Source organism: Sinocyclocheilus rhinocerous, unplaced genomic scaffold (genome assembly GCF_001515625.1).
Source record: "Sinocyclocheilus rhinocerous isolate Xijiao unplaced genomic scaffold, SAMN03320098_v1.1 scaffold1606, whole genome shotgun sequence".
Lineage (NCBI taxonomy): Eukaryota > Metazoa > Chordata > Actinopteri > Cypriniformes > Cyprinidae > Sinocyclocheilus > Sinocyclocheilus rhinocerous.
The window spans coordinates 641,429-665,548 of NW_015628313.1; the positions used below are offsets into that span (position 1 = coordinate 641,429).

The 24,120-nt window shown below is 39.3% G+C and overlaps 1 protein-coding gene across 1 annotated transcript in view; it reads left to right on the top strand.

The window, feature by feature from the left end:
* Positions 1 to 24,120, top strand: part of syne1a (spectrin repeat containing, nuclear envelope 1a) — a 133,452-nt gene that overhangs the window by 49,169 nt on the left and 60,163 nt on the right. Inside the window, exons 58-88 of the mRNA XM_016548796.1 lie at positions 294 to 471; positions 2,246 to 2,428; positions 2,708 to 2,851; positions 3,865 to 4,020; positions 5,345 to 5,509; positions 5,662 to 5,834; positions 5,977 to 6,130; positions 6,363 to 6,506; positions 7,116 to 7,280; positions 7,378 to 7,695; positions 7,795 to 7,950; positions 9,322 to 9,492; positions 10,810 to 11,136; positions 12,035 to 12,187; positions 12,761 to 12,928; positions 13,122 to 13,298; positions 14,960 to 15,106; positions 15,218 to 15,343; positions 15,777 to 15,953; positions 16,507 to 16,772; positions 16,886 to 19,061; positions 19,167 to 19,504; positions 19,617 to 19,761; positions 19,864 to 20,073; positions 21,204 to 21,484; positions 21,803 to 21,968; positions 22,087 to 22,242; positions 22,501 to 22,653; positions 23,132 to 23,314; positions 23,449 to 23,586; positions 23,689 to 23,874. Coding sequence (XP_016404282.1) covers positions 294 to 471; positions 2,246 to 2,428; positions 2,708 to 2,851; positions 3,865 to 4,020; positions 5,345 to 5,509; positions 5,662 to 5,834; positions 5,977 to 6,130; positions 6,363 to 6,506; positions 7,116 to 7,280; positions 7,378 to 7,695; positions 7,795 to 7,950; positions 9,322 to 9,492; positions 10,810 to 11,136; positions 12,035 to 12,187; positions 12,761 to 12,928; positions 13,122 to 13,298; positions 14,960 to 15,106; positions 15,218 to 15,343; positions 15,777 to 15,953; positions 16,507 to 16,772; positions 16,886 to 19,061; positions 19,167 to 19,504; positions 19,617 to 19,761; positions 19,864 to 20,073; positions 21,204 to 21,484; positions 21,803 to 21,968; positions 22,087 to 22,242; positions 22,501 to 22,653; positions 23,132 to 23,314; positions 23,449 to 23,586; positions 23,689 to 23,874 — 7,780 coding nt within the window. The remainder of the gene's footprint in view (positions 1 to 293; positions 472 to 2,245; positions 2,429 to 2,707; positions 2,852 to 3,864; positions 4,021 to 5,344; positions 5,510 to 5,661; positions 5,835 to 5,976; positions 6,131 to 6,362; positions 6,507 to 7,115; positions 7,281 to 7,377; positions 7,696 to 7,794; positions 7,951 to 9,321; positions 9,493 to 10,809; positions 11,137 to 12,034; positions 12,188 to 12,760; positions 12,929 to 13,121; positions 13,299 to 14,959; positions 15,107 to 15,217; positions 15,344 to 15,776; positions 15,954 to 16,506; positions 16,773 to 16,885; positions 19,062 to 19,166; positions 19,505 to 19,616; positions 19,762 to 19,863; positions 20,074 to 21,203; positions 21,485 to 21,802; positions 21,969 to 22,086; positions 22,243 to 22,500; positions 22,654 to 23,131; positions 23,315 to 23,448; positions 23,587 to 23,688; positions 23,875 to 24,120) is intronic.

Below are 24,120 nucleotides of genomic sequence, written 5' to 3' on the forward strand. Positions count from 1 at the left end.
TTCACAAAATTGGGTGTTATTTATGGGGAGTAGAATTATTTATTTATTTCAATGAATGTAATCGATTAGATATCATAATATTTAGGCTATAATATTATAAATCAGGTTGGTTTGTATTGCTGACCTAATATGTAAATGATATGCGTGTGGCCCGCGAGACTTGCACTTGGACCATAGTGCGGCCCGGTGGAAAAAAAGGTTGAGAAGCACTGCCCTACACTCACCCATTTTAACCCCCATCCCCCTTTTTCACCCTTTCCTTTTCAAATACCGCTCTGCATCTTCCTCATTAGCCTAAGCCTACGAGCCTCCCGGGAATGTCAGAATAAAGAGAAACTGCTGGAACAACGCTTCCGTTCTTCTCTGCATGACTTCCGGCAGTGGATGGTCAATGCCAACATCTCTACCGCCAAATGCTTTGACTCCCCTCATAGCATCCGGGATGCCTCCATCGCTCTCCAGCGGATCCAGGTGAGTGAAATGGTTGTGGACAGTACTCTGTCCAGGAGAGCAACTGGGCAAAATTCAAGATTCTTGGAACATAGCCATAGCCAGGCCACAGCAGGTTGTCTCTATCCCTGTCATGTAAAAGTAGCCAGAATTTGATAAAGTGACAGCCCATTCTCAGGTCCCATGGGCCAGTTTATGAGGCCACCATTCAGCCAAGGATGTGCCAGACTGGTCTATTTATGACTTCAATTAGCACGGTAGAAAACCTGTGAGAGCACAGGGAAAATGCACAGTAATGATGTATAGCTTGATGAAAGAGACATAGAATAGACCTGGACGGAAATCGCCTGGGAGTTATCTAAAATATCTCAGATTTCACTTGGTTTTCTATTTCTGTCTTCCCATAATAGTGTAATTGTCAGTGGCTCTTAATTGTTCAGTTGTGACCCAAAAATGGTCTGTTCTGGTAAAAAAAAAACAATAATGCAAATAATAAAATACAGTTTACCATATTAGCCTAAAAGGAAGGAGAAAACACTTCCTGGTCCAAACTTTATTTTGTGCCTGATGTTTTATTTATTTGTTGTTGTTTTTTTTTTATGTTAACCCCTTGTTCACTTTACATAAAAAATACTGCATAGTATCCTGCATGTACTGCATGTATCCTAACCAGCGTTTAAATAAGTAAAAATATTTCTTCATATTTCTATGTTACTATTTTATTTTATTTTGTTTTAATTTATTTATTTTACAACTTACATTTTGTGTATTTATTTATTTATGTTTTTCAAATCCTAAAACTTTATTTTGAGCAGTTACAGATTGAACTGTAATTTAAGTTTTATTATTTTATTTTATAAAAAAAAAAAAAGGAATTCAATTTTTTTTGTAATGTAGAGACATTAATTTTTCAGCCTTAAAAAGATAAAAAGAAAGGATAAAACACTTACTGTCTCTTTTGTTATGGACCTAAAAGACTTAACAGTCCAATCAGTATTTTGCTACAAATTCAATCTGTCACTGCTAGCTAGTCATATTAGGAAGATGCCAACATGCACAGCTAACATGACATGTCCTCACCAACCAAGACTACATTAAATAAAAGTGCCCTTGCAACGAGGGTAAACATGATTTGTTTTGACCACGATCTGTGGCTTATGTGGAAAATGTTTAGCTGCTGAGACAATGAAACAATTGAAATTCAATTTTGTACTCTAATTTTGGCACTGTATTGGGTCACCACTTGCCGTCCAATTAAAAATCTGGGTCCTGAAGCAAAATCAGTTCAAGCTCCTTTTAGCATTGGTCTCCATACATGAATTCATTCCACAGAATACTGCATATATTTTTCCCACAATCAGCAGAGAAAAAAAGCTCAGATCAGCACAGATTCTGTGTGGGTCTAGATGAGGCATAGGTCATGTACAATAAAAAGGGAGAGATATGAAGAAAGAAGTGGAATAAGGCTACTCAGAACGAAAGATGGAAACAATGCTCCTCATTTTTTATTTACCATCAAATGCATTTAAAATGTGGTACAGTGTTTCCGCATGGCTTACTGCCCTGAACCACCAACACAGCTCAGACATGCTTTGGGTCATACATAATTGCATCTGTACCGTTTGAGTGGAGAAAGACGGAAAAAAGATGGGACGTGCACGCCTCACAGATGGTGGGAGATTCCAGCAGGGTGCCTGTCAATGTCTGGACGTGACTCATTGCACTTGCTGCCCTCTGCTCTGTTATAGTCTACTTGTGTCTGTGTGGCTGACGTCTTGCTCATTCTGCACCACAGGAGTTCAAAAGTGACAAGGAGCAGGGCCAGACCAGACTGAACACTGTCCTGACCTATGGAGAGCAGCTTAGTAGCGTGGTGCCTGCCGACAGAGTGGAGGCGATCAGGACCAAAGCAAATGCAGCCAAAGATGACTGGAAGAGCCTGATGGACAGCTTACAGAGAAGAGAGACGGCCTTACAGGTAGAGCTGTGTAGAGATGAATACATTTTTAAGACGTTTCTGCATATTTTGCATATATATTTTTATTTCATTTTATTAGTAGAGTTAGCTGAGTAGAGATGAGTGAATTTTTTAAAGACATCTTCGTATATTACTATTTTATTTTATTTGTTAAACCCTGCTCATTTTATTTTATTTTTATTATTATTATAATTTTTTTATTATGAAAGAGTATTTTTAAATGAAAAACCATATACAGCTTAAGTTACATGTGTAACTTTTATGAATATGTACTTTCAGGTCTTGCAGTCTCAGATGCAGGACTTTGAGGCAAGTGTGGAACCACTTCAAGACTGGCTGAACAGGACTGAGATCAGTGTGCAAGAGAGCAGCGCTCGTCTCCATGACCTCCCTGCCAAGAGACTAGAGCTCTCCAAACTTCAGGTGAGCCCAGATAGTCTTAATGACTTATTTATACTTATTCATTCACCAGAATGAAATGAATCACTACTATTAAGATTCCAGTCCTCACTGACTGTACCTTGAAAATCAGTGTGATGTAATTAATTGACAGAAGAACATTTGATTTATGATCAATAGATTATGCATTAAACATTTGGAGAGTATTAAAAATAAATTTCTTTTTTTCATGTCTTTTAAACATAATCTAGCTGTTTAAACATGTAATTAAATGAAATCAACTAACTGTGGCAGTGGATTTTGCAGTATTTAAGCTCAATTAAATGAGTTGTCAGAAGTAGGATCTGCTGGAGATAATGAAATAGACCATGTCTGTCAACGATGATTCCGCTGAGTCAAGCTTTTTGCCACAATTGAGGATTAAGCTGACATGCAAATAATTTTTCGCTCTCCAACTTCACTCAAAGAACAAAACCCCCAATATACAATCTGACAATAACATGAATGTAGAATAGAGGTTGGAAATATAAACATTTCTATTTTTGCCTTATCACAAGTTCTTTCATCTCTATTTTTGTATTGCTTTGTCGCCTGCTGGGCCCTTTTGTCTGCTCTGTTGGCAATTGCATTTCCAACAGTGTATCTGTACAGTGTGTAGAGGTCCTCTGAGTGATTATCCATCCCCTCCCATCTCCCCTTCCCCTGCTTTTACCCACTTTCCCTCTTAATCCCTTTATGCCCAGAGTGCACCCAACATGATAGACTCCATTATCATGAACTGTGTCTGCCTAACTGACAATTTCACAGTCTGCTCTTTTTCCATCTAGAGAAAAGAAGCAAGAAATTTGCTCGTGGTGGTCTTTTGTGCCCTGATGTATTAAGTGTGTTTAGTAAAAGTTTTTTGTTGAATGTCATCTCAGTGGATGTGTCCAAAAAGCTCATCTAGGTTTTTAGTGTGGTTTTTCATGGCATGAACATTCGTCTTTATTCTTCTGTGACCCCTGCTTGCCTCGTGACCCCTGATTGCACACCCTCAGACATTGCTGGAGGAGATGCGCTCCAGAGAATCTGAACTGGCAGAGTTGAGAGGGCGAGCACATGGCCTCTGGGAGGGTCAGGGTGCTGGGAAGAGCTTTGTGCATCAGGTCTGCCAGCTATCTGCATGCTACTTGGCCCTGAGCAACCTGATTAAGGTAACCTCCTCTACCTATCTGTTTACCTCATCATTCCTGTGTTTGCTCTTTCATCGTTACCACTGATTGTGATATAGGAGATGAGCTCATTATTATTGACCTTTTTAGATCTACAGTATTAGGAGATTTACTATAAGCTTTAAATTTTTCATTGTTTATTTAACTCTCAGTAACAACAATAAATTAATACTTTTATTCAGCAAGGAGGCATTAAATTTATTAAAAATGACAGTGAAATGATTTATATTGTTACAAAAGATTTATTTATAAATAAATACTGTTCTTTTAAGCTTTCAATTCATCATAGAATCCTGGTTTCCACAAAAATATTAAGCAGCATATCTACATTTTCATTTGTATTAATATAGAAAGCAGTCATTTCAAATGATATAATAATAATTATATTTCACAATATTAGACTACTGTTTTTACTCTATTTTTGATCAAATTAATGCAGCATTGGTGAGCATTTTCTTTGAAAAGATTTTCTTTTAAACTTAAAAAAATCTTACCAGCCCCAAACTTTTGAAAGGTAGTGTACTTTATATAAAAAAAAAGCTAATTCTATACTAATTTACTTATGCATTGATATTACATTTTAGACTAAAACCGATAATAATTTTCATGTTATGGCAAACATGTCTTACAGTATCTCACAGAAGTGAGTACACCCCTCACATTTTTGTAAATATTTTATTATATCTTTTCATGTGACAACACTGAAGAAATGACACTTTGCTACAATGTAAAGTAGTGAGTGTAAATTTGCTGTCCCCTCAAAATAACTCAACACACAGCCATTAAAGGGGTCATATGATGCGATTTCATATTTACAAAAATGTGAGGGGTGTACTCACTTCTGTGAGATACTGTATATTAAAACTCTATATTATTTTATTTAAATATATTAAAATAAAACACTAAAAACTACACTGAGTCATTTTAAGTGCTACAAGTGCATTTAGGTACTGCAACATTATAATATACAGTGTGAAAAAAAATATTTTGACAGATGCTAAATATTGCTAAAGAAACATTTAACAGTGTAATTAAATTGTTAGGGTTATGTAAAATTAATAACATGTAATATTAACAAAAATAATAAATGTAATTAAAAAGTGAGCATTAGATCACTGCAAAAGGTAATCTAAATGTAAAATGAGAAAATATGCACAATTAAATACCAATAAACCTAAAAATCTCTAATATCAGCTGATAACCAATATCATTAATGTGCATCCTTACAGACACCTGTGTAAAAAAATCGACTTCATTTGTCCAGTCTTTTAATCTAGTCTTGACTTCTCTCACCCACCTTCTGCAGGAGAAAGTGTCAAGGGTAGAACGAGTGGTGGGGGAGCATCAGCTTTTTTCACAGGGCCTTCAGGAACTTCAGAACTGGGTTTCAGAGTCCCAACAGGTCCTCAAGACCTGCAGATGCCCCACATCTGACAAGAGTGTGCTTATCACCAGAATGGGCCAACTCGAGGTACACTGTCATTTAATATATACACATTTTACTGTTTTACAGGTGTTGCTAAATCCTAAGGACAACCTTCAAGGGATTTGGCTCTCATAAATTAGTTTGTAAGTTTCATTTGTACATGTTGGGTGTATAACAGGATTTCTGATTGATTACAGACTTTACTGGCGGCTTGTCAGGGGAGAGAAATCCAACTGAAGATGCTCATCACCAGAGGGGAGTCTGTCCAGAGGAACACCTCGGCTGAGGGTGTACCAGTGGTTCGCAAGCAGATCCAGGACCTCAAAGACTCCTGGGAATCACTCTTGTCAACGTCCATACAGTGCAAGAGGTCAGAGAACTCTCTGTCCCTCAGTCTGTGTTTATTTATCCTCTCTTTGTTAGTGCTTTTGTCTGAGCATTTCCTCAGATACGTGCTCATCAGGTGTCTGTGTGGAATTAGTAGATGTCTTGTTCATGTGTTGCATTTATAGCCAGCTGGAAGGTGCCTTGTCACACTGGACAAGTTACCAGGAAGATGTCAGTCAGTTTGAGTGCTGGATGGAGCAAGTAGAAGAGAGCCTCGGAAACTCAGACAAACACTATGCTGAAATGAGGGACAAGACAGCCAATCTAGGCCGTGCCAAAGTAATTCATACTTTTCATATGCATACTTGCGCTAACATAACATAACATAACATAACATAACATAACAAAGCATAACATAACATAACATAACATAACATAACAACAACATATAACATAACATAATAATTTTATACAGGATTTATTATTTAGATAACAGTTGTATATTATTACAGTTCTATTAGAAGTTGAAACCTCAATGTATTATTTACTTTAATTGCTATGCTTTGTACAGCTCCTCTATGAGGAAGTTCTTAGCCACTCTAGCCCTTTAGAGACCATTGCGACCAAGGGTTCCAACATGACTGAACATACAGCCACCCAACAGGAGATCCAGAAACTCAGTGAGAAATATACAGCCATTAAAGATAAAGCCAAGGTAAGCCAAGGATGTCAAACTGTAGGCTGCAGACCAGTGCTTAAATTTGTTTTGGGTGGTCAAGAAGAATTATTCAGCACAAACTAATATTAAATTTCCAGTGGTTATAGAGTCCTATTCACAGGGGAATTGATTTTTAACAATTACATAAATCTTTCAAGACAGACCTACAATGAGCTTTGAAGTTGCTGAGCAATGAGGTTTTTGAGGAAGCTGTAAATCAGTATGAGTTTCACTTCATTTTTTTTTAAATAATAAATTTAATAACCAAATTCCCAGTGAAAAGCTACCCCACCTATTACCCTGAAAAGATCATTCAGCAATCAGAGAAGTTTCTGTTACCATGGAAACAGAATTTGCGGCCAAAGAGCTCAGCAGTGACCTCCCAGCACTGCACATTAACTATTTATCTATATATATATTAGATCTAGTTGGTGTGGTTTGTGGCTCAAAACTCTTTATTGAAAATTTGTATATCTCTATGGAGGAAAAAGAATGGGGAAAATACTTCTGAAACCAAGCAGCTAAAAAAGTGTTGAGCTCTGCTTTTACTCAATTTCCACTTATTGTGGAATAAATTTGAAATAATATTCTCTGCTGGTGTTTCAGGCTGCTGTCAGTAAGGCAGAAGAATTGGTTCTACTCCATCAAGAATACCAGCGAGGGCTGCACATGTTTGAAGACTGGCTAGAGCAGGAGCAGAACAGTTTGGCCCTCCTCACACCTCTGGATGAAGATGTAAATGCTCTGGAGAACACGTTAAAAGAACTGCAGGTTAATATAATATGATCTTTTTTTAGGGCTTTAATATAGGCAAGAAATATTCTGCACTACCTAATCTTTTACTCTTTCTGTCTAATAATGTCTCCAGATGCTCCAGTCACATTGCCCTAAGGGACATAACTTGCTCAGCTCAGTTCTTGCCAGTCGAGAAAGAGTAATTTCATGGGGTGCCCCTCAAATTGAGGATCGGGCTCTGGAAACAGCACAGACAGAGTGGCAGGGGTACCAAGACCGGCTTGGCGAGACCAAAGTCCAGGTAGAGCAGGCCCTCGCAAGGGTTCAGCAACTAGAAGGTTTATTCCAAAGCTTAGACCAGTGGCTGGTTGACATGGAGCTCAAAGTTAAGGTGAGAAGCCATTGTTGCTCTGATGTCACTGCGAAGGAGGCCCAGCTACAACACCTGAAGGTACAATGCATTATACTTATGCTTGATGATTTCAGAAGTACAGTACTCTCGTTTCATGTAGATAAATGTTGACCTTTTCCTGTCATTCCCTTATATCAGCGGTGGCAGATTGAGGCTGCTCAACGTCAAGCCGAAGTGGAAGGCCTTAGTACTCTTGCACAGCAAGTCGTAGAGGATGCTCATGTCAGTGGTCGGATCAGTACCAGGGTTACCCAGCTCACTGCCCGCTACCATGCCTTGCTCCTACAGATACAGGCAAGTCAGCCTTGTACATTAGCAATTTTTATGCACTTGATTATTTCAGGAAAGTATGCAGCATCATTCAGTAAGCTGCCTGTGTCCTTTTACTCATTTTTCACAAATAATGTGAAAATCCTCTGGTTTTCACTTGGGATCTCTCAGTTTTCTCTCCAAATCCTCGCTCAATCTCTTTCCCAGTGTTATTGTTAACTACAACCAATACTGTTCAACATTTCTTTAATTGAAATGAAGCGCAAATAAAATTAAATTTCAAATGAAACTTAAATGAAGTCTTAAATGAATATTAGAAATGTTGTCTTTGCAACTAACCGAAATCAAATAAGTTTAAATAGAAGTATTAAAATGACTAAAACTGATATAAAATAAATTAAAACTAAATAGAAATATTATATATAAAAACCATGGTAATAAAAATACACATAACAAAATGACTAAAACTTAAAATTAAAACTGAAAATAGCTAATCCAAAATATTGCTAAATAAATTTGTATAAATAATGATAATAAAAAAACACTGTATCTCTTGGTATTTTTTCACAAAGGCATTTTAAAACTGTATTTTCACTCCTTTTCTTGCAGAAATGCAATAGACCAGTTGTTTTTATCTTGTAAAAGTATTGCAGTTATTATTATTTATCATTATTATTAAATTGTCTGTTTTTAAATTAGCTAAATAATTAAACCTTTTTTGAGTTTAATTAAATTTGAATTTCTACTTGATATTCTGTTTTTACAATGACGTTTCTTTTAATAGAACCTTGTGTCATTGACATTGAGTCTAATTTCTCAGCCATCTAAACATTGGAAGCTATCCAACCTGGTAAACCAGCTCCTGTGACCCACCGTGATGACAAAAAAAAACCTACACACTGGAAAAATCAATGTCTCGCCCACATTGAGACCTTAACTTGTAATTAAAAAATATAGGATTCAATCTTGCCCATCAATCGGTGCTGCTGCTTTTGTGGCAGCAGCAGAATTGTTTTTAACACTTGCTGTAACACCTCTCCTTCCTGCCCACTTCTCTCTAACATGCACACACTCTGACTGCGACACAGAATAGAGCGTGTAATTATTCTGTGAGAAACAACAGGCCGCCACATGCACTGCAGTCAAAAGCTATTACGTCTCCGCAGATAGGTGTCCGTGCGGCGCGGCACAGTGCAAAAGCGTTAATTGGTGCCACGTGCATGAGGGATCTGCATGTCAAGTGAAGAACATGGCAAAATAGCTTAGCCTCAAGCCTCCAGTGGTGAACGCTAGCGAGTGTGCGGCATTGGATCAATCAAAATACTTCATGCTGATGAGACAGAATTCCGAGCGTTCTTGACAATAAGCCTTATGATTTCTTCTTCCATCATTCAGGACACCCTCAAACAGCTCCAGGAAGAGATGCAGAAAATCACAGAGGCTCAAAATGCTCTCAGGATCTTCTCTGATTGGTTGTGCACAGCGAGGAAGAATTTCAAAATCGTTACCGAAAGGACAGAGTTTCTCGATCGCATTACAATGGAAAAGAAGATGAAGAGGCTAGAGGTATGGCCCAGTGAAAACACAAACTGTACATAGCATGTTCATGTAACTTGTACATACAAAAGAGACTATAGATAAACACTTCTACAGGATTTTATTTTTTCCTTTTAGAGTTGAAGGATCAGATGAACAGATGAAACTGTCACCCCTTTTTATCCTGAGGTTTAACAACTATTGATTTGGCCTGGGCCTGATAAAATTACACACATACACACACCACAGACTAGGACTCTCAGCGGGCATGGCACAGTTTTGCGCTCATGTTTGAGATCGTAAGAGCCAGTGCGTCTGTGTGTGTACAAGTACGAGTCTCTTTGTCTTCTTAAGGATATGATCAATATGTCTACTACACAAAGCAACAGAAAGCTTCAGCACGATTGCACCCTACGTGCACACGCGCACACAGCCACTTCACACACTCCCCCACTGTGATAGCTGAGATGAAGAAATGGTCTGTCTGTGGAACCTGCTGGCACAGACTGTGTAATTGATGCAATGCCCTTGCAGCTTCAACATCACATACCACTCTTTTCCTTTACACACATATACTACTCATTTGGTGCATATAATCCTTGTGAAGATCAATAGTGCCACACAGATGCTAATAGCAATGCCACATAGAGATCTGTACACCCTGTAATGTTAGGGGTATAGATGCATGTATTTGTGAATTAATAAACAGCCAATTAAGTGTACATTTCTATCGCCAGATCATATTTCTTTGCCCAATTATCCTTGGATCCTACACCTCTTCGCATCACTAACTTCTATTTCCTTATTTGTGTGTGGAGATGATCATTAAAACACTGGGGCTGCTTTCCCTGTCAGTACCGCAGCAGTAGCTCCAGATCCAGCTGTCCAGCTCTCATGTACTGCTCTTTGTAGAGACAAGAGGTTGATATCATGTAGAGAGGCTTCCCGCTTAAAGGTAAAGGACTAGGAGGGGTCGAGTGCAGTCGTTGCCGGGGAAACACTGCTGCAGCAGCCCCATTTAAGGCCTGGGTAATTGGGTCTTCCTCTCGTATCTCTGACTGGGGCCTCACCGGGTCTCCGCACACAGGTGTCAGGAGCCCTGCAGGCTTCAAAGTACCCATCAGAAAAGTCTTCAGAGGAGCACTCTCAAAACCTGAAGCTCCACGTGAATGGAGAGGATCAGAAGCTGTCAGAAACAGAAAATGTTGTACTTGTCTTGGTTGCACACTGGGGAAGGCATGAATATCTTTTCTGTGGCTCATTAAATTATTGATTTTTGTTTGTTTGTTATTGTTGTTCTTTTTGTACCCTTTCGTTCGTTGTTTAAAAGATTCTCTCACCCTGCAGTCTCTACAGGGGGACATGGATCAAGGTCACAGCCTGCTTAAAACACTTCGAGAAGTTGCAGAGCAGGCCGTTTCCTTCTTGGATGACCCTGGAGCATCCAGACTAGAGAAGGAAGTGCGAACAGGTCGATCACAGCTCGAAGAGCTTATTCTGGGGCTACGGGAAGAGCATGCAACCCTGGAAAGGAGCATTGTGCTCTATAAAGATTTCCAAGAGCGCTACAAGAGCCAAATGCAGTGGCTTAGGGAGACTCGAGCCCTTCTCAGTTCCACTGTTGAACCCAAAGTAGAACTTTACCAGAGGAAAGCCCAGCTGAACAAGTACACGGTCGGTGATTTGTTTTACAGTCTTTAACTGATATGAAATCTGTACTTGTGACTAGCTTTGTCAACAAAAGTGGTAGTCCCCCTTCTTATTTTTAAAATCAGTAGCATTGTCAAAGATCTTTTGCAAGCATTAATGTATACAGTGGGTACGGAAAGTATTCAGACCCCCTTAAATTTTTCACTCTTTGTTATATTGCAGCCATTTGCTAAAATCATTTAAGTTAATTTTTTTTCCTCATTAATGTACACACAGCACCCCATATTGACAGAAAAACACAGAATTGTTGACATTTTTGCAAATTTATTAAAAAAGAAAAACTGAAAAATGCTCAGTATTTAGTAGAAGAAGGGGGTCTGAATACTTTCCGTACCCACTGTATATAAAATACATTGTAAATATATACATATATGTAAATTAGTTTTTTATTTATGATTGGCACTTTATTTATATTAAGTTCCTTTTGCTCATGAAGGCTGCAAAATACAGAAAACAGTAATATTGTGAAATATTATTACAATTTAAAATAACTGTTTACTATTATAATAATATACTTAAAAATTTAATTTATTCCTGTGATGGCAAAGTTGAATTTTCAGCAGCTTGATCCTTAATGATCAGAAATCATTCTAATATGCTAATTTGGTGCTCAAGTGACATTTCTTATTATTTTCAATGTTGGAAACAATTGCATTCCTTAATATTTTTGTGGAAATCATGAAATATTTAGTTTCTGCATTCTTCGATGAATTTAAAGTTAAAATGAACAGCATTTATTAGAAATAGAAATCTTTTTAACAATGCAAAAGGCTTTACTGTCACTTTTGATCAGTTTAATGTGTCCTTGCTGAATAATCAGTTTTTGTCTCTGTATCGTATTTCATTGTTCTGTTGTGTCCAGGCTGTAGAGCAGACTTTGCTATCACGTGATTCTGCCGTGAGCTTTGTGCTAGAGAAAGGAGAAACTCTGGTGACCCTCCTCCACTCCCCTTCCATCACAGACAACATGACCAGACTACAGGCAGACTACCAGGAGCTGTGTGGCTCAGCAAGGGTGAGTTCAAAAAGATTACAAAAACTATAATCATTTAAATGCAACATAACATGGAAAACAATTGCTTTTGTGAAATAGTTACATAAGCTAATGTACATAAAGCTCCCTGCCCGGTCCACCCAGCGTGTTATAAACACTAAGCAGCAAAACTGGTCATTCAGAACATGCCGTGATATCAGAACATTAATGCATGACCTCCAACATTTACATATCAATGTTTGTTTTTAGTAATTGGGAAGGGTAACAGTCATATACATTTAGAATAATTTAAAACTAAATAGCAAATTATAAATAGTGGGGAGAAACAAATTGCTATGAATGTGTAGATTATTTCCCTTTTAAGCTTTTGAATATTAATTTTGAGGCTTTATGTGCTATTTCCTCCAAGATGGCATCCATTAACCCTGCAATCAGTGCCATGAATACTCACTTTCAAATAATTCATCTCATGCTCGCAGCTGTCAGAAGCTCTTTATGGCATGAGAGTTTCCAGCTGTGTGTTTATATAGGTTCTTTAGTTTGAGTGCTTGCAAATGTCTTGATCATTTCTGTAATTTAAATATATTTCCTTAGACCCACGTTCACAGATTGGAGGCCCAGGTGAAGAAACAGGAAGCTTACCACAAAGATGTACAGGAAATTGAATGTTGGTTGTTGCAGATGTCCAGCAGGATGGTGACTCCTGACCCATCATCAGGCGGTGGCCTGGAAGCTGCCACTCAGCAGCTAGCCAGACATAAGGTGACAAATCACAAAGCTTCACAGAAGAGCAGAACCCTATAAATAACCAAACACACATCTGCATTTTGTTTACCCACATAAAAAATGTTGTCATAACAGTTTCGGTAAATATTGGTATTCACAAGAATATTTAAAGCTATTGCTAGGAGAACCTTTTGTGTTAAATTTATTTGCACATATTGTCTCATCTCAGGCTATTATGGAGGAGATAGCAGGTTTTGAGGACCGTTTGGCTACACTAAAGGAAAAGGGAGAGGAGCTGTTGTCCGGCTGCAGCGAGCGCCTGCAGGTTCGGCTTCGCCAGCAAATTCAGAACCACCAGCAGGGAGCACGAGACAGCTACTCTGCCATCTGCAGCACTGCCCAGCGTGTGAGTTTCCTTGCCAACACACCAGCATAAGACCAGCATTGTGCCGATGTTTACTGTGTATATAGACCTACGATAGTATATAAAGACCCACAATTAATATAGGCAGGAGTGTGATTAACGATGGACACAATGGTGCATCCGTTATTGGCCTGTAAGAATATCTGCAAACATAAAATAGTTGTTTAAACGCAGTCAATTATGTCCTATCAATCACATAGGGGTGGAGGTCTTGGACAATTAACAACTCTAAATTTTTACAAATTACTCTGGCTTGGTTGAAAATGATAAGATGATAAGAGTTTTAATGCAGTTTTATAAAAAAATTTGAACAAACTGTTCAAACAGCATAATAATAACTGAATAAACAATTAATAATAATAAGATTGATTGATTGATTGATTATTAGTTATTTCCAGTAAATTCTCCTATATTGCAATTTTTAAGTTTTAGTGCTCATTAATTGTATGATTTCTAGTCATTGTGCTGGTGTCATTGTTTATTGTCTCTCTGCTCACAGCAAAGCTTTGTTCCAGCAGTAAGCTCAAGTGTGTGCCAACTTTCTGCCACACTTCCAGAACCTCCTGATTATTTTAATCCACCCTGCCTGGCTTCCTAGTTGCACAGGTCCAACTAAAGTGCTGACAAAATTCTCCTTTCAGTGTATTTGTCTAAATCAGATTAAACAACACTTACGAGGCAGTCAATAAACTAGGCACGTCTGGCAAAGAAATGTGCTTGACATTTTGACTTCTGCATGCCAGTGTCATTACAAGAAGACCCATCAGGAGGCACTAAGAAATAATTTCTCCATGAAAGCATATCATTAAAGCCCACGGCAATGAAAGGGAGCACATATACCCCACTTTGCAAATCACCATTTCCCCCCTACTCTAGCTCTTGCAGTATCGTTCCAAAAGCTGCCACCTGCTTTCCTCTAAGAACCCTAATTACACGCACCCCTAATATGGCAACTACTCTCTGCCTGCTCAGTCACTCTCTGAGCAAACCACCCAGTCTATTAATACCTCGCCCCCTTCCCCATGCCAGTTTTATTTTACCCATCAAGTCCAATTCTGTCAAAACAAGCTGAGACATTGATAGAACCCCTCCCTTATGGTTTGCTAGTTTATACCCCGTACCAACATCTTGTGCCAACCTTGCTAGAACAATGCCATCCGGTAAATCCCGCCACCTGGCAGTCTGGTCAATGAGTTCCTCGGTCTGCATGTGCTCTGCCAACTCCTGCCGTCTGCCAAAGCAAGCCTGTCGTTGCCTGCCCCCCATGAGGGCTCGTGAATTAAGAATGTCAATCAGCGTCAGCTTTTCTGCTCATGGGATTAGGGATGCCAGAGCATTCAACACCTGTCAAATGGGCTTTGCTTTATGTTGACCCGATTTAGCATGGTTAACCGTATGCCACTCGTGTCATTTTCTGTTTTGCTCCTCAAATATGTCAGAGTCATGCTGTTCCAGTTTTATACAGCTAAGGATTACTTAAAATACCCTTTGAGGTGCATAATTTAAATGTTACATTATGAATTGGCTCAGTTATGACTTCTATAACTGGTATTGTTTCAATTTTAGCTAATTATGTTTGGCCACTACATGAAGTGTGGTTATTTTAAGTCTTGAGGCAAATTATGTCATGTCTGTTTGTGCAGGTGTATCAGAGTCTGGATCGGGAACTGCAGAAGCATGTAAGTCTGCGGGATACTTTGCAACAGTGTCAGACGTGGCTTTCAAATGTACAAGAGGAGATACAGATTCCTCCACATGCACCACACTGCCTACAGGAGGCGCTAGCACAGGTATACATTTTTATGTTGCTCTGTGCATGTACACAAAAGTGGCACAATGAAGAATAAGAAAGCCAGACTCTATCATCAATTCTTCTGGGGGTCTCTTAAATATTCCATCAGATGAAGCAGGATCGAACTCTGCAGGAACAGGCTAGTACCTATTTGCAGCTGGTGTGCTCCATCTGTGATCTTTCTGATGAGAAAGTACAAGAGACAGCTGCTGAGATACAGCAGGTCAAACTTCAGGTGAGTGAGAGTGACTAATAGAATTTTAAGAATACATTCATACTTCAGGTTTTAGTAGCTTCTTCAACTACAGGCACTTTTATATGGAGCTCCTAAAGGGTGATGGGAGGAAAAACTTTGCATTCGCTTGCAAAAACATTTCCCCACTTGCAGGCAACCGCAAAATTGTTGATAGAAATAATGTGAGGTGAGAGGAAAAACTATTTATCAATGCTTTTTTTCATCGCAAAGCTTTCCAGGGGAACACAACACTTTTTGCAAGAAAGCGCAAAGTTTCTTGAAACACAAAAAGCATTTAAAAACAGTTTGTGTAGGTTTTATTGATTTAAGATTGTCTCATACTTTTCAATTTTAAAATATGATAATACATCACAAAACCCATATTATTAGATTAGTTTGGAAAATGTTTAGAGATGCTTTCTACCTAATGCAGATCGAGGAGAGGATGCTGGAATCTCAAGAACTAGCAGATAACTGGAGAGAGATCAAAGACTTGCGTTCCAACCTTGAGTGTCATCTTCTTGAGGCTGAACAACTCCTCCAGAGCATGTTAAGGAGGCCAGCTGAGCTCGAGCCAAAGGTTGCTCAGAACCAGCTGGACCAGGCTCAGGTAAGCGACAGCTTTGTGTCCAGATGACAGCCATTTGAAGACAGCAAAATGATTACCCATTTTTATGAAACATGGGTTATATGATATTTTTGAGAAACACTACAGCAAATTTGTTATTACATTAATACCTTATGCACAAATTTTGTATGGTATCTGTTTATTAGTTAATCAGATGCAGTTTATTATATATTGCTGAAAGCTCTGGTGAGCTTTGACCTCTCTTACATTTCCTGGCAGGAAGCTTCATTCATTAATAAAGAATACTCCCCAGATTACTCGTCTGGGTTTAATTATGGATGTGTGAATTGATTTGTCAGTGCCTGTAATAACAGCATCCAGGCAGACCCCTTCATTGTGTGTGAAAAATAGCACATATTACCATCTCTGGATGTGCTGAGAATTGTCAACAATAGATTGAATGAAAACCCCAATTACCTCAAAGCTCACTCTCTGCCAGTGAGAGAGGGTGTCATCCAGAGCTGTCCATTTTGCAGGATATCAAATAAAGACAGGCAGCATTTATTAATAACACCCCGTATTTCATGCCACAAAGGACTTTATCCAGGAGATGCGAGCCAGGCAGGTTGATCTGACCCAGCTGAGAGAGAGCATTAATAGGCTAACGGCTGGTCAGGAGTCCCCTGAGCTTATGGAAGTTGGGCGTCTGCGCTGTGCTTGGCTGGATCTCGGCAGACAGGCTGCACAGCTGCTGAACCAGAAAGAGGAGGATCTACAGAGGAGCGGGGACTATCATGACTGCATTTGTATGGTGGAGGAGTTGTTTGACCAGCTGTCCAAGAAATGGGGTCAATTGGCCAGGCATGCAACATTTCCTTTCAAATTTTGCACAACATATTTATGTTTGATAGTTGCCATGTGTTAATTTTCAGTCATTCTTCTCTTTGTTCACAAAAACACTGAATCTTTTCTAGGGGAGATATTGAAAGCACATCTGAGTGTCTGGATGCCTTAAAGAAGTTATCCACAGACCTGCAGGACCAGAGATGTGTGCTCGATGACCTGAGAAATAATAGGCACGGGATCCTGCCTCATCTGAGCTTAGAAGATAGAGACCTGGTTAAGGAGCAGGTGGGTTACCTGGAGCAACGTTGGACCCAGGTGGAATCCCTTGTCCTGCATAAAATCCAAGATTCAGCGCAGACACTGGAAGAATTGAGTCAAATCGAGGACCATTTGCGCGAGGCTCAAGAGTGGGCTGAGTTGCAGAAGCCATCCCTGTCTGAGGTTCTCAAGACCAGCCCCCCTCCAGATTTGGCCCAAAGCTTTCTGTTTGATCACTTGAGCTTTTGTGCAGAATTGGAGGCCAAACAGAAGCTTCTGGCAGAGGCTGTGAAAGATGCCAATAGCCTTTCCTCTCGCCTTGGTCTTAATGAAAGGAGGAAGCTGCAGACGTTGGTCCAGGAAGCACAGACAGAAGTAGAATCGCTTGGAACTAAGGCGGCTCAGTATCGTAAAAGCCTCAGTAAAGTGTTTACAGAACGAACACAGTTCCTACAAGCCCTCGACAGAGCAGCTGAATGGATCAGGAAGCAAGAGCAGAGGGCTCTTGCAGATGATCATGTGGCGCTTCTACCAAATGTACTACACAAGCAGGTGTCAACTTGCAAGAATTTTACCAGCAGCCTAAGAGCATATCAGGTGGAGCTTACATCTCTTTGGGTACAGGGACGAGGATTAGTGAAGGATGCAACTGACGAGGAGAAGAAGGAGACCCTTCAGAAGCTGGAGGAGTTGCAAGTTACCTTCGAGGCTTCCTTGCAGAAAAGCACGGAGCATCTGCAGCATCTGGAGAAAGCGCTTGTCATTCGGAAGTACTTTAAAGTGGACCTTGACAGGATCTGCGAGTGGCTAAAACAAGCAGAGGTAGCTACATTTCCAATTATTGACTTGAGCGGGAATGATGAGGAGCTTCAGAACCAGCTGACTGAATACCAACAGCTTCTTGATCATGCTTCAGAGTATGAAAACCTTTTGCTCATCGTCCAAAGGGCAGGACAGGAGATTCTTCCCACCTTAAATGAGGTTGACCACTGCTACCTAGATGAGAAACTCAATGGCTTTCCACAACAATATAATGATATGCTGTTGTTGATCAGAGAGAAACGCGACAGGATCCAACAAGTGCTTTTGGACCGCAGGGAGTTTGAGTCCCTCATCGATGTCACACGAAAAGCTTTGAAGGAACTTCAGGAGAAATGTGATGGTTTAGAGATGAAGTCAGCCAACCAAAGCCTAGAAGAGGGAGAAAGATTGCACAGCAGTTATGAAGATCTCATGAAAGGTCTTGCAAATCTCTTTCAGGGAATGAAAGATCTTAGGGGTAAAACTCAGGATTATCTTGTCATGGGTCAGCCATATGCTCCTGAAGTCATTGACCAGCTAGTTTATCTCCACGACAGTCTTAACCAGCAGATCGAGTGTAAGATGAAAGAATTAAGGAAAACATTAAAATTATTAAATGACCATCAAACAGTTATTGAGAAAATGGACTATAGCATTACTAGATTAAAGGGACAGCTTGGCAAACTAGACTCCAAAGGAGATGAGGAGACAGATGCCATTGAGAGATTATCTACACTACACAACCTATCAAGATTTCTTGAAGAGGTTAGTTCCTATCCAGAGGGTCTCAAAGCACAAAATGATGACCTCAGCCGGCACTTTGACTCAAAGACCCTTAAGACTCAGGTTATCTTCAGGGAGGAACAACTTCTTACTTTAAAGCAAGAGATTAATACACACACAGAAGAATGTGAGAGAGGTTTTATGGGAAATAAGGATTTTCAAACTGATATTAAAGTATCAATAGACTGGCTCAAGAGTCTTTGGGATCGATTAAGATGTCCATTAATGTTTGAAGAAGCAAAAATTGAGATTGTGCTCCTCCTTGTGCAGGAGGAGGTCAGGTCACTGTCAGCACTTCAAGAAGAAATGAAATCTAGGTTTAGAGTATTAGAATATGTAACTAATGAAGAGAAACAGAAGTACATCAACGATCAAAAGCCATTTCCAAAAATCTTTGAAACCACTTTAATGGAAATTCCAAAACTAAAGGGTGATCTTCAACAAGCTGTCAACACCAAACAGGTAAGGTATTATTAATTCCTGAAAGTCCGCCTATGTTTTCTGACTGAGTAATAAAATACTGAAGGCTAGCTTAATGTTTCTTTAAATTGTGATGTGCATCCTCAGGTGGCCTTGCAGTCTATTCTGTCTCTGCTCCAAGGATACCACCATTCCTTGCAAACTGTCCAGCAGTGGTTTGAGGACACTGGTGCTCTACTTAAGCAGGCCCCACAAGAGGTAGACCTGGAGAAAATTTCAGACTGCCTCAAGGACTTCGAAAATATAACAGGCCGGAAACAATCTGTCAAGGGTACGATGCAAAAAATGCAAGACCTAGTTCCTCAAATGGGTGACTTTTTGAGCCCTACTGTAATGAAGCAAATCCAGCAACATTGTGAGGAGTCTTATCATAAGGGCACAGAGGTCTTTGAGCAGCTAAAACAACATCAAGACAACTTGCAACGGTAATGCTAATGAGATTATTTGGATATTTAAATATATTTAAATAAGGCGCACAAGACCCAAACTTGTATCTGCCTGTTGCACACTTTATTCGTCACTTTATTTCTTTGTTAGAAGCATAACTCAGTGGAGATCCTTCCAAGATGAAACAGATGAAGTTATCAGGCAGATGAATGAAGTAGAGAAAAGGATGACGGAGTTCACAACTGCCAGAGCAAACTCTGTACAAGATGCTGAAGACAAGCACTGTTTATACCAGGTTTATGACTAAGCATGTGTTTCGTTGCCTACTTCTTATACATTGACTTTAAATTGGGTGTTGCAGCTTTTCTAAATATTTCTTATTTCTTCTTTTCTACAGAATATTATGTCACAAGTTCAGGGTCTTGAAGATGCACTGAATGGACTAAAAGTTAAAGCAGCACAGTTTGTTCAGCCTGCCATAAAAGACACTATTTCTCAGTCAGTTTGTTCACTGAGCCATCGGTGGACTCGGTTGTTCGGTGTTGCTCGAGCTCAGATGAAAGCCCTCCAGGACTCTGCATGTAACTGGAGATGCACCAGGGAGAAGGTAGGGAAGCTTCATGGATAGACACTCTCAACTCATTACACTAAGATACTCTTTATATGATTCTGCATTTCAGAGAATGTAATCAAATGAATGCAATAGTGCAATCAGATACAATACTTGATTGAATAAGCAGGCAAAATGCCATAAAATGATTGATTGATGCCTGAATAGTATATTTTAAATAAACAAACAGACGAAAAAAAAAACATAATCAGTAAAAGCAGTTATTCTGTAAGCAGCGAGACACTGTAGTAGAGCTGAATAAATCTTGGCTGTGGTTCTGTGATCAGACAAGAGCATCAGTTGCCGGCAATGGCCTGAGAATGATGTAATGCTTGGCAATGACAGTCCATACAAAAATAGCCCAACATGGAAGTTGCCAACTCACCACTTCTCCCATAAATCTCTGCTGCTATCACAGGAAATGACATCATTGATGGAGGGATATGCTGTGTAACACACTCTATTTACTTTTTTATATATCAGATTATTCAACATGAATACTTTAATATACAAAAGATTATTGAAGAGACATTGCTATCCAGACATCCATATCAGTAGCATGTTAGCAGTAACTGTTTCTTGTTCATTTTTGGCAGTGCACACTTATTCTGTGTAGTTTCTTTGTGACCTAAGCCTGTTTCATTATTCAGCTGAGGATATGACATCACTCAGTAAGAATGAGTCAGTTGCTTGCAAAGCTGTATGTAGCACAGAGAGAGTAGAGTTTGTTTTGCTTTTTTAATCAGTTTCATCAATAATTAATTATTAAGAGTTCCTTGATGTCCTGATAGCTGCTCTTTTGTGACCGCAGTTACTGATGTCTGAATCTTCTCCTTTCGTTTAATAAATGACAAACCAGGGATAAATTACACTGCATTAATTCTTAATGACTCACTTTGATTGAATCTAAAAATAATATTTTTTATATCTACATGAATCTGAATGAACGTTCAAAACTTGTAACATCACTGACATGGCAACTGAACATTTAAATATTTAAAATATATATACATAAAAAGAACAACCCTTTTTTTAACAATAAAATAAATGTTATAGCATGACAGTAGCACATATTAACAGCAGTAGAATCTGTTGGAGTAACCAATTCCACATCTCTCTGTGATTAGCTGGAGAAAATGCGAGCTGTCTGTGAGGACCTGCACAGTCGTGTTCCTGACAACATGGTGGAAAAAGCCTCTAGTATGGCAGCCCTACACAGCCTTCTGGAGTACCATGATTCCTTCAGTCGAGAGGTGGAAAGAGAGAGCAGTGCCCTGACCCTCCTCAGACACCATGTGCTCAACCTGTTCCTCCATCCTCATGCCGCTGCATCCACCACAGACAGCAAACACAACCAAGACAGTCCATGTCTGCTGGAAATTCAGAGCATTCAGGAGAAATATGACGAGTATGAATTTCTGTCTGTCTGCCTGTGTGTCCTGTCTGTTCTGCTCTATCTGTCATTCTGTCTGTCCTACTGCTCAAGGGCAGGTAATAAATCCACTAAATGTTTTAGTTATAAAATTGTAGAGACAACAGTAACTTTTTCAGTTCAATTAATGTTTCATTAACACTTGAAAACATCTGCAGAAAAATGCGGAGTTAACAAAACCAAATGTCATGAAACCAATTCCAGTAATTTTAGAAAAATTTCCAACTCTACTTTTCTCTCATTTGCTTTTACATCTTCTATCATTTGCATAATATGTATCTTTTTCTCCCTCAGTCTGTTGCAGCAGGTGTGTGCTAGCAGGCAGCAGGTGCAGGTGGAGCTGCGGGAGAGAGAGGAAGTGGTGAGGGAGTTGGGCCTGCTGAAAGGCTGGATTCAGGATACCCAGGGGCTGCTGTTGAGCCCCACTGCAGACCTGGATAACCTGCTCACTGACCTGGAGGTAATGCAAACCACCTTATACAGTGTAGGAGATGCAGATAGTACTGGCATTCTAACATCCTACAACCCGGTTTACTTTACTGATGATAAGTATGGTATGTTTTTGTGGTTTCTGCTAGACGGCTCATGGAAGCATGCGGTCTCACCGCCAGAACCTTGAGCAGATTGCAGATCGCCAGCAGATGAAATACCAGGACCTCAATGCCACCCTTCCTTCAGAGATCAGCACCCAGCTGGCAGAGGTTACACTGGCTCTGGGTTCTGCAGAAGATCAGGTACCTTCATTCATTCTAGGAATGTCAAGAATACAGGTACCAAGTGAATTCTGGTTAGGGATTAATGTAGACATGTAAAAATTTGATTTGTGTCAAAATGTAAGATCTGTGCAGTAGGCATTGCAATGTAAATGCAGCCAAAAAGACCAGTCTAATTTGGTTTAAAAGAAAAAAACAGAAAACCAGTAACTGGTATTGATTTTGACTTCTGAAAATTTGTCTCTTTATCACTTCCCTATTTATTTCTTATGTGCTCAGGTGCAGGCACGGGAAAGAGAGGTCCAACATAGCAGAGATATTAAAGAAGACTTTAACTCCAGACTTCAGGATATCTCACAGAAAGTCAAACTCATCTCTTTGAAACTCAAGCAGAAGGCTGTGGATGTTGAGGAGGCTAAAGAGGAGACAGAGGTATGAATACTGCAGTCTTTGGAAGCTGTGGTACAGACTCTGCCCTGATTACTGAAATGCACAGTGTAAATGATGACAGAAGTGTACTTTAGAATGACTTCTGTGCAACCTGATTTCTAAATATATCACGATGAGTGGAATTCATAACAAGGCAGTGTTATTTTAGTGTTATGTATGATTATAGTCTTTATTTATAGCTTGAGTAATTTTTTTTGTCATTCTTAATGTTTTTTTTAATATATTTATATTTAGCTTTATTTTAGTTTGTCATATTAGTACTTCAGCTTATTCAAATTAGTTGCCAAGGCAATTTTCATTTAAGCATTTTAAGTTTTTTCATCTAATATTTAAGTTATTTCAGCTTATTTCAATTGCCAAAAAATTACACTGCAACAAGGCAACTTGTAATTATTTACAACACTTTCATCTTTGCAACTTTAAACATATTTTTTCTATTTTTCTTGCTCTGTTAATCCAGACTCTATTTGAGGAGCTAGATGAGTGTGGTCGTGCTCTGTCTGAGCTAGATGTGGCAGTGCAGGAGTTTGGTGAGCAAAATCCTCTTCTAGCCAAACAGCTTTGCTCCAGCCTAAGTAAACTGACTGAGCTTCATGCTCAGACCAGCAGACTGGCAGAGGGAAGGACCACATGCCTTCAGAAGGTCAGCATTTGGGGAAACCTGGTTAAAAGCAATGATTATTTTTGCAGTTCTGTTTGTTGAAACTTCATCTTCAATTTTGATTTTTTTTAAAAATTAAAATGCATTCAACAAATTGAAATTTTTCTCTGTTTTAGGCAGAAAAGAACTTTGAAGAATTTAATGAAATGCTGACGTTAACTCTCAACTGGATAGAAAAAGCAGAGACTGTGGTCTCAGCCAACATCATGTGGAGTCCAGCCTTTCTGATGCAAGAGCAGATCCAAACCCATCAGGTGGTGACATCTGCTTTAGCCAGATCAGATCACAGTTTCTCAGAATATTCAGTGGCTGTTGGGGTAGAAATGTAATGTTATTTTGTGATATATCTCAATCAGGCCTTATTGCAAGAGTGGCAAGATCTCCAAGGAGAGTTTGAGGGTCTGGTGGAGAGGGTGGGACTGCTGGGGGAGGTGGTCCAGACAGATGCTCTCCACCAGCAGGTGGCAGAACTGAGCAGACATGCTGAAGAGCTGCAGCAGAGAGCCAAAACAAGACTCCTGATGCTACAGGACGCAGCCAAGGTTATACATAGCAGCATGTCACACTACATAAAAGTATTATAATGAAAAACTAAGAGTATTGCAGTGGGCCGTGCATGTGCCCATGGTCTTTTTGGTTCTAGTTAATATTTTTCTGTGACGTGTCATTCTGAATAGAATTACAGTAAAGGGTCAGTGTCTCATTTTCAGTTTTGTAAACACCTTTATGATGATTTTTCCATTTTATTATAATGTTATCTCAGCAAAAAAAAAAAAAAAAAAAAAAAA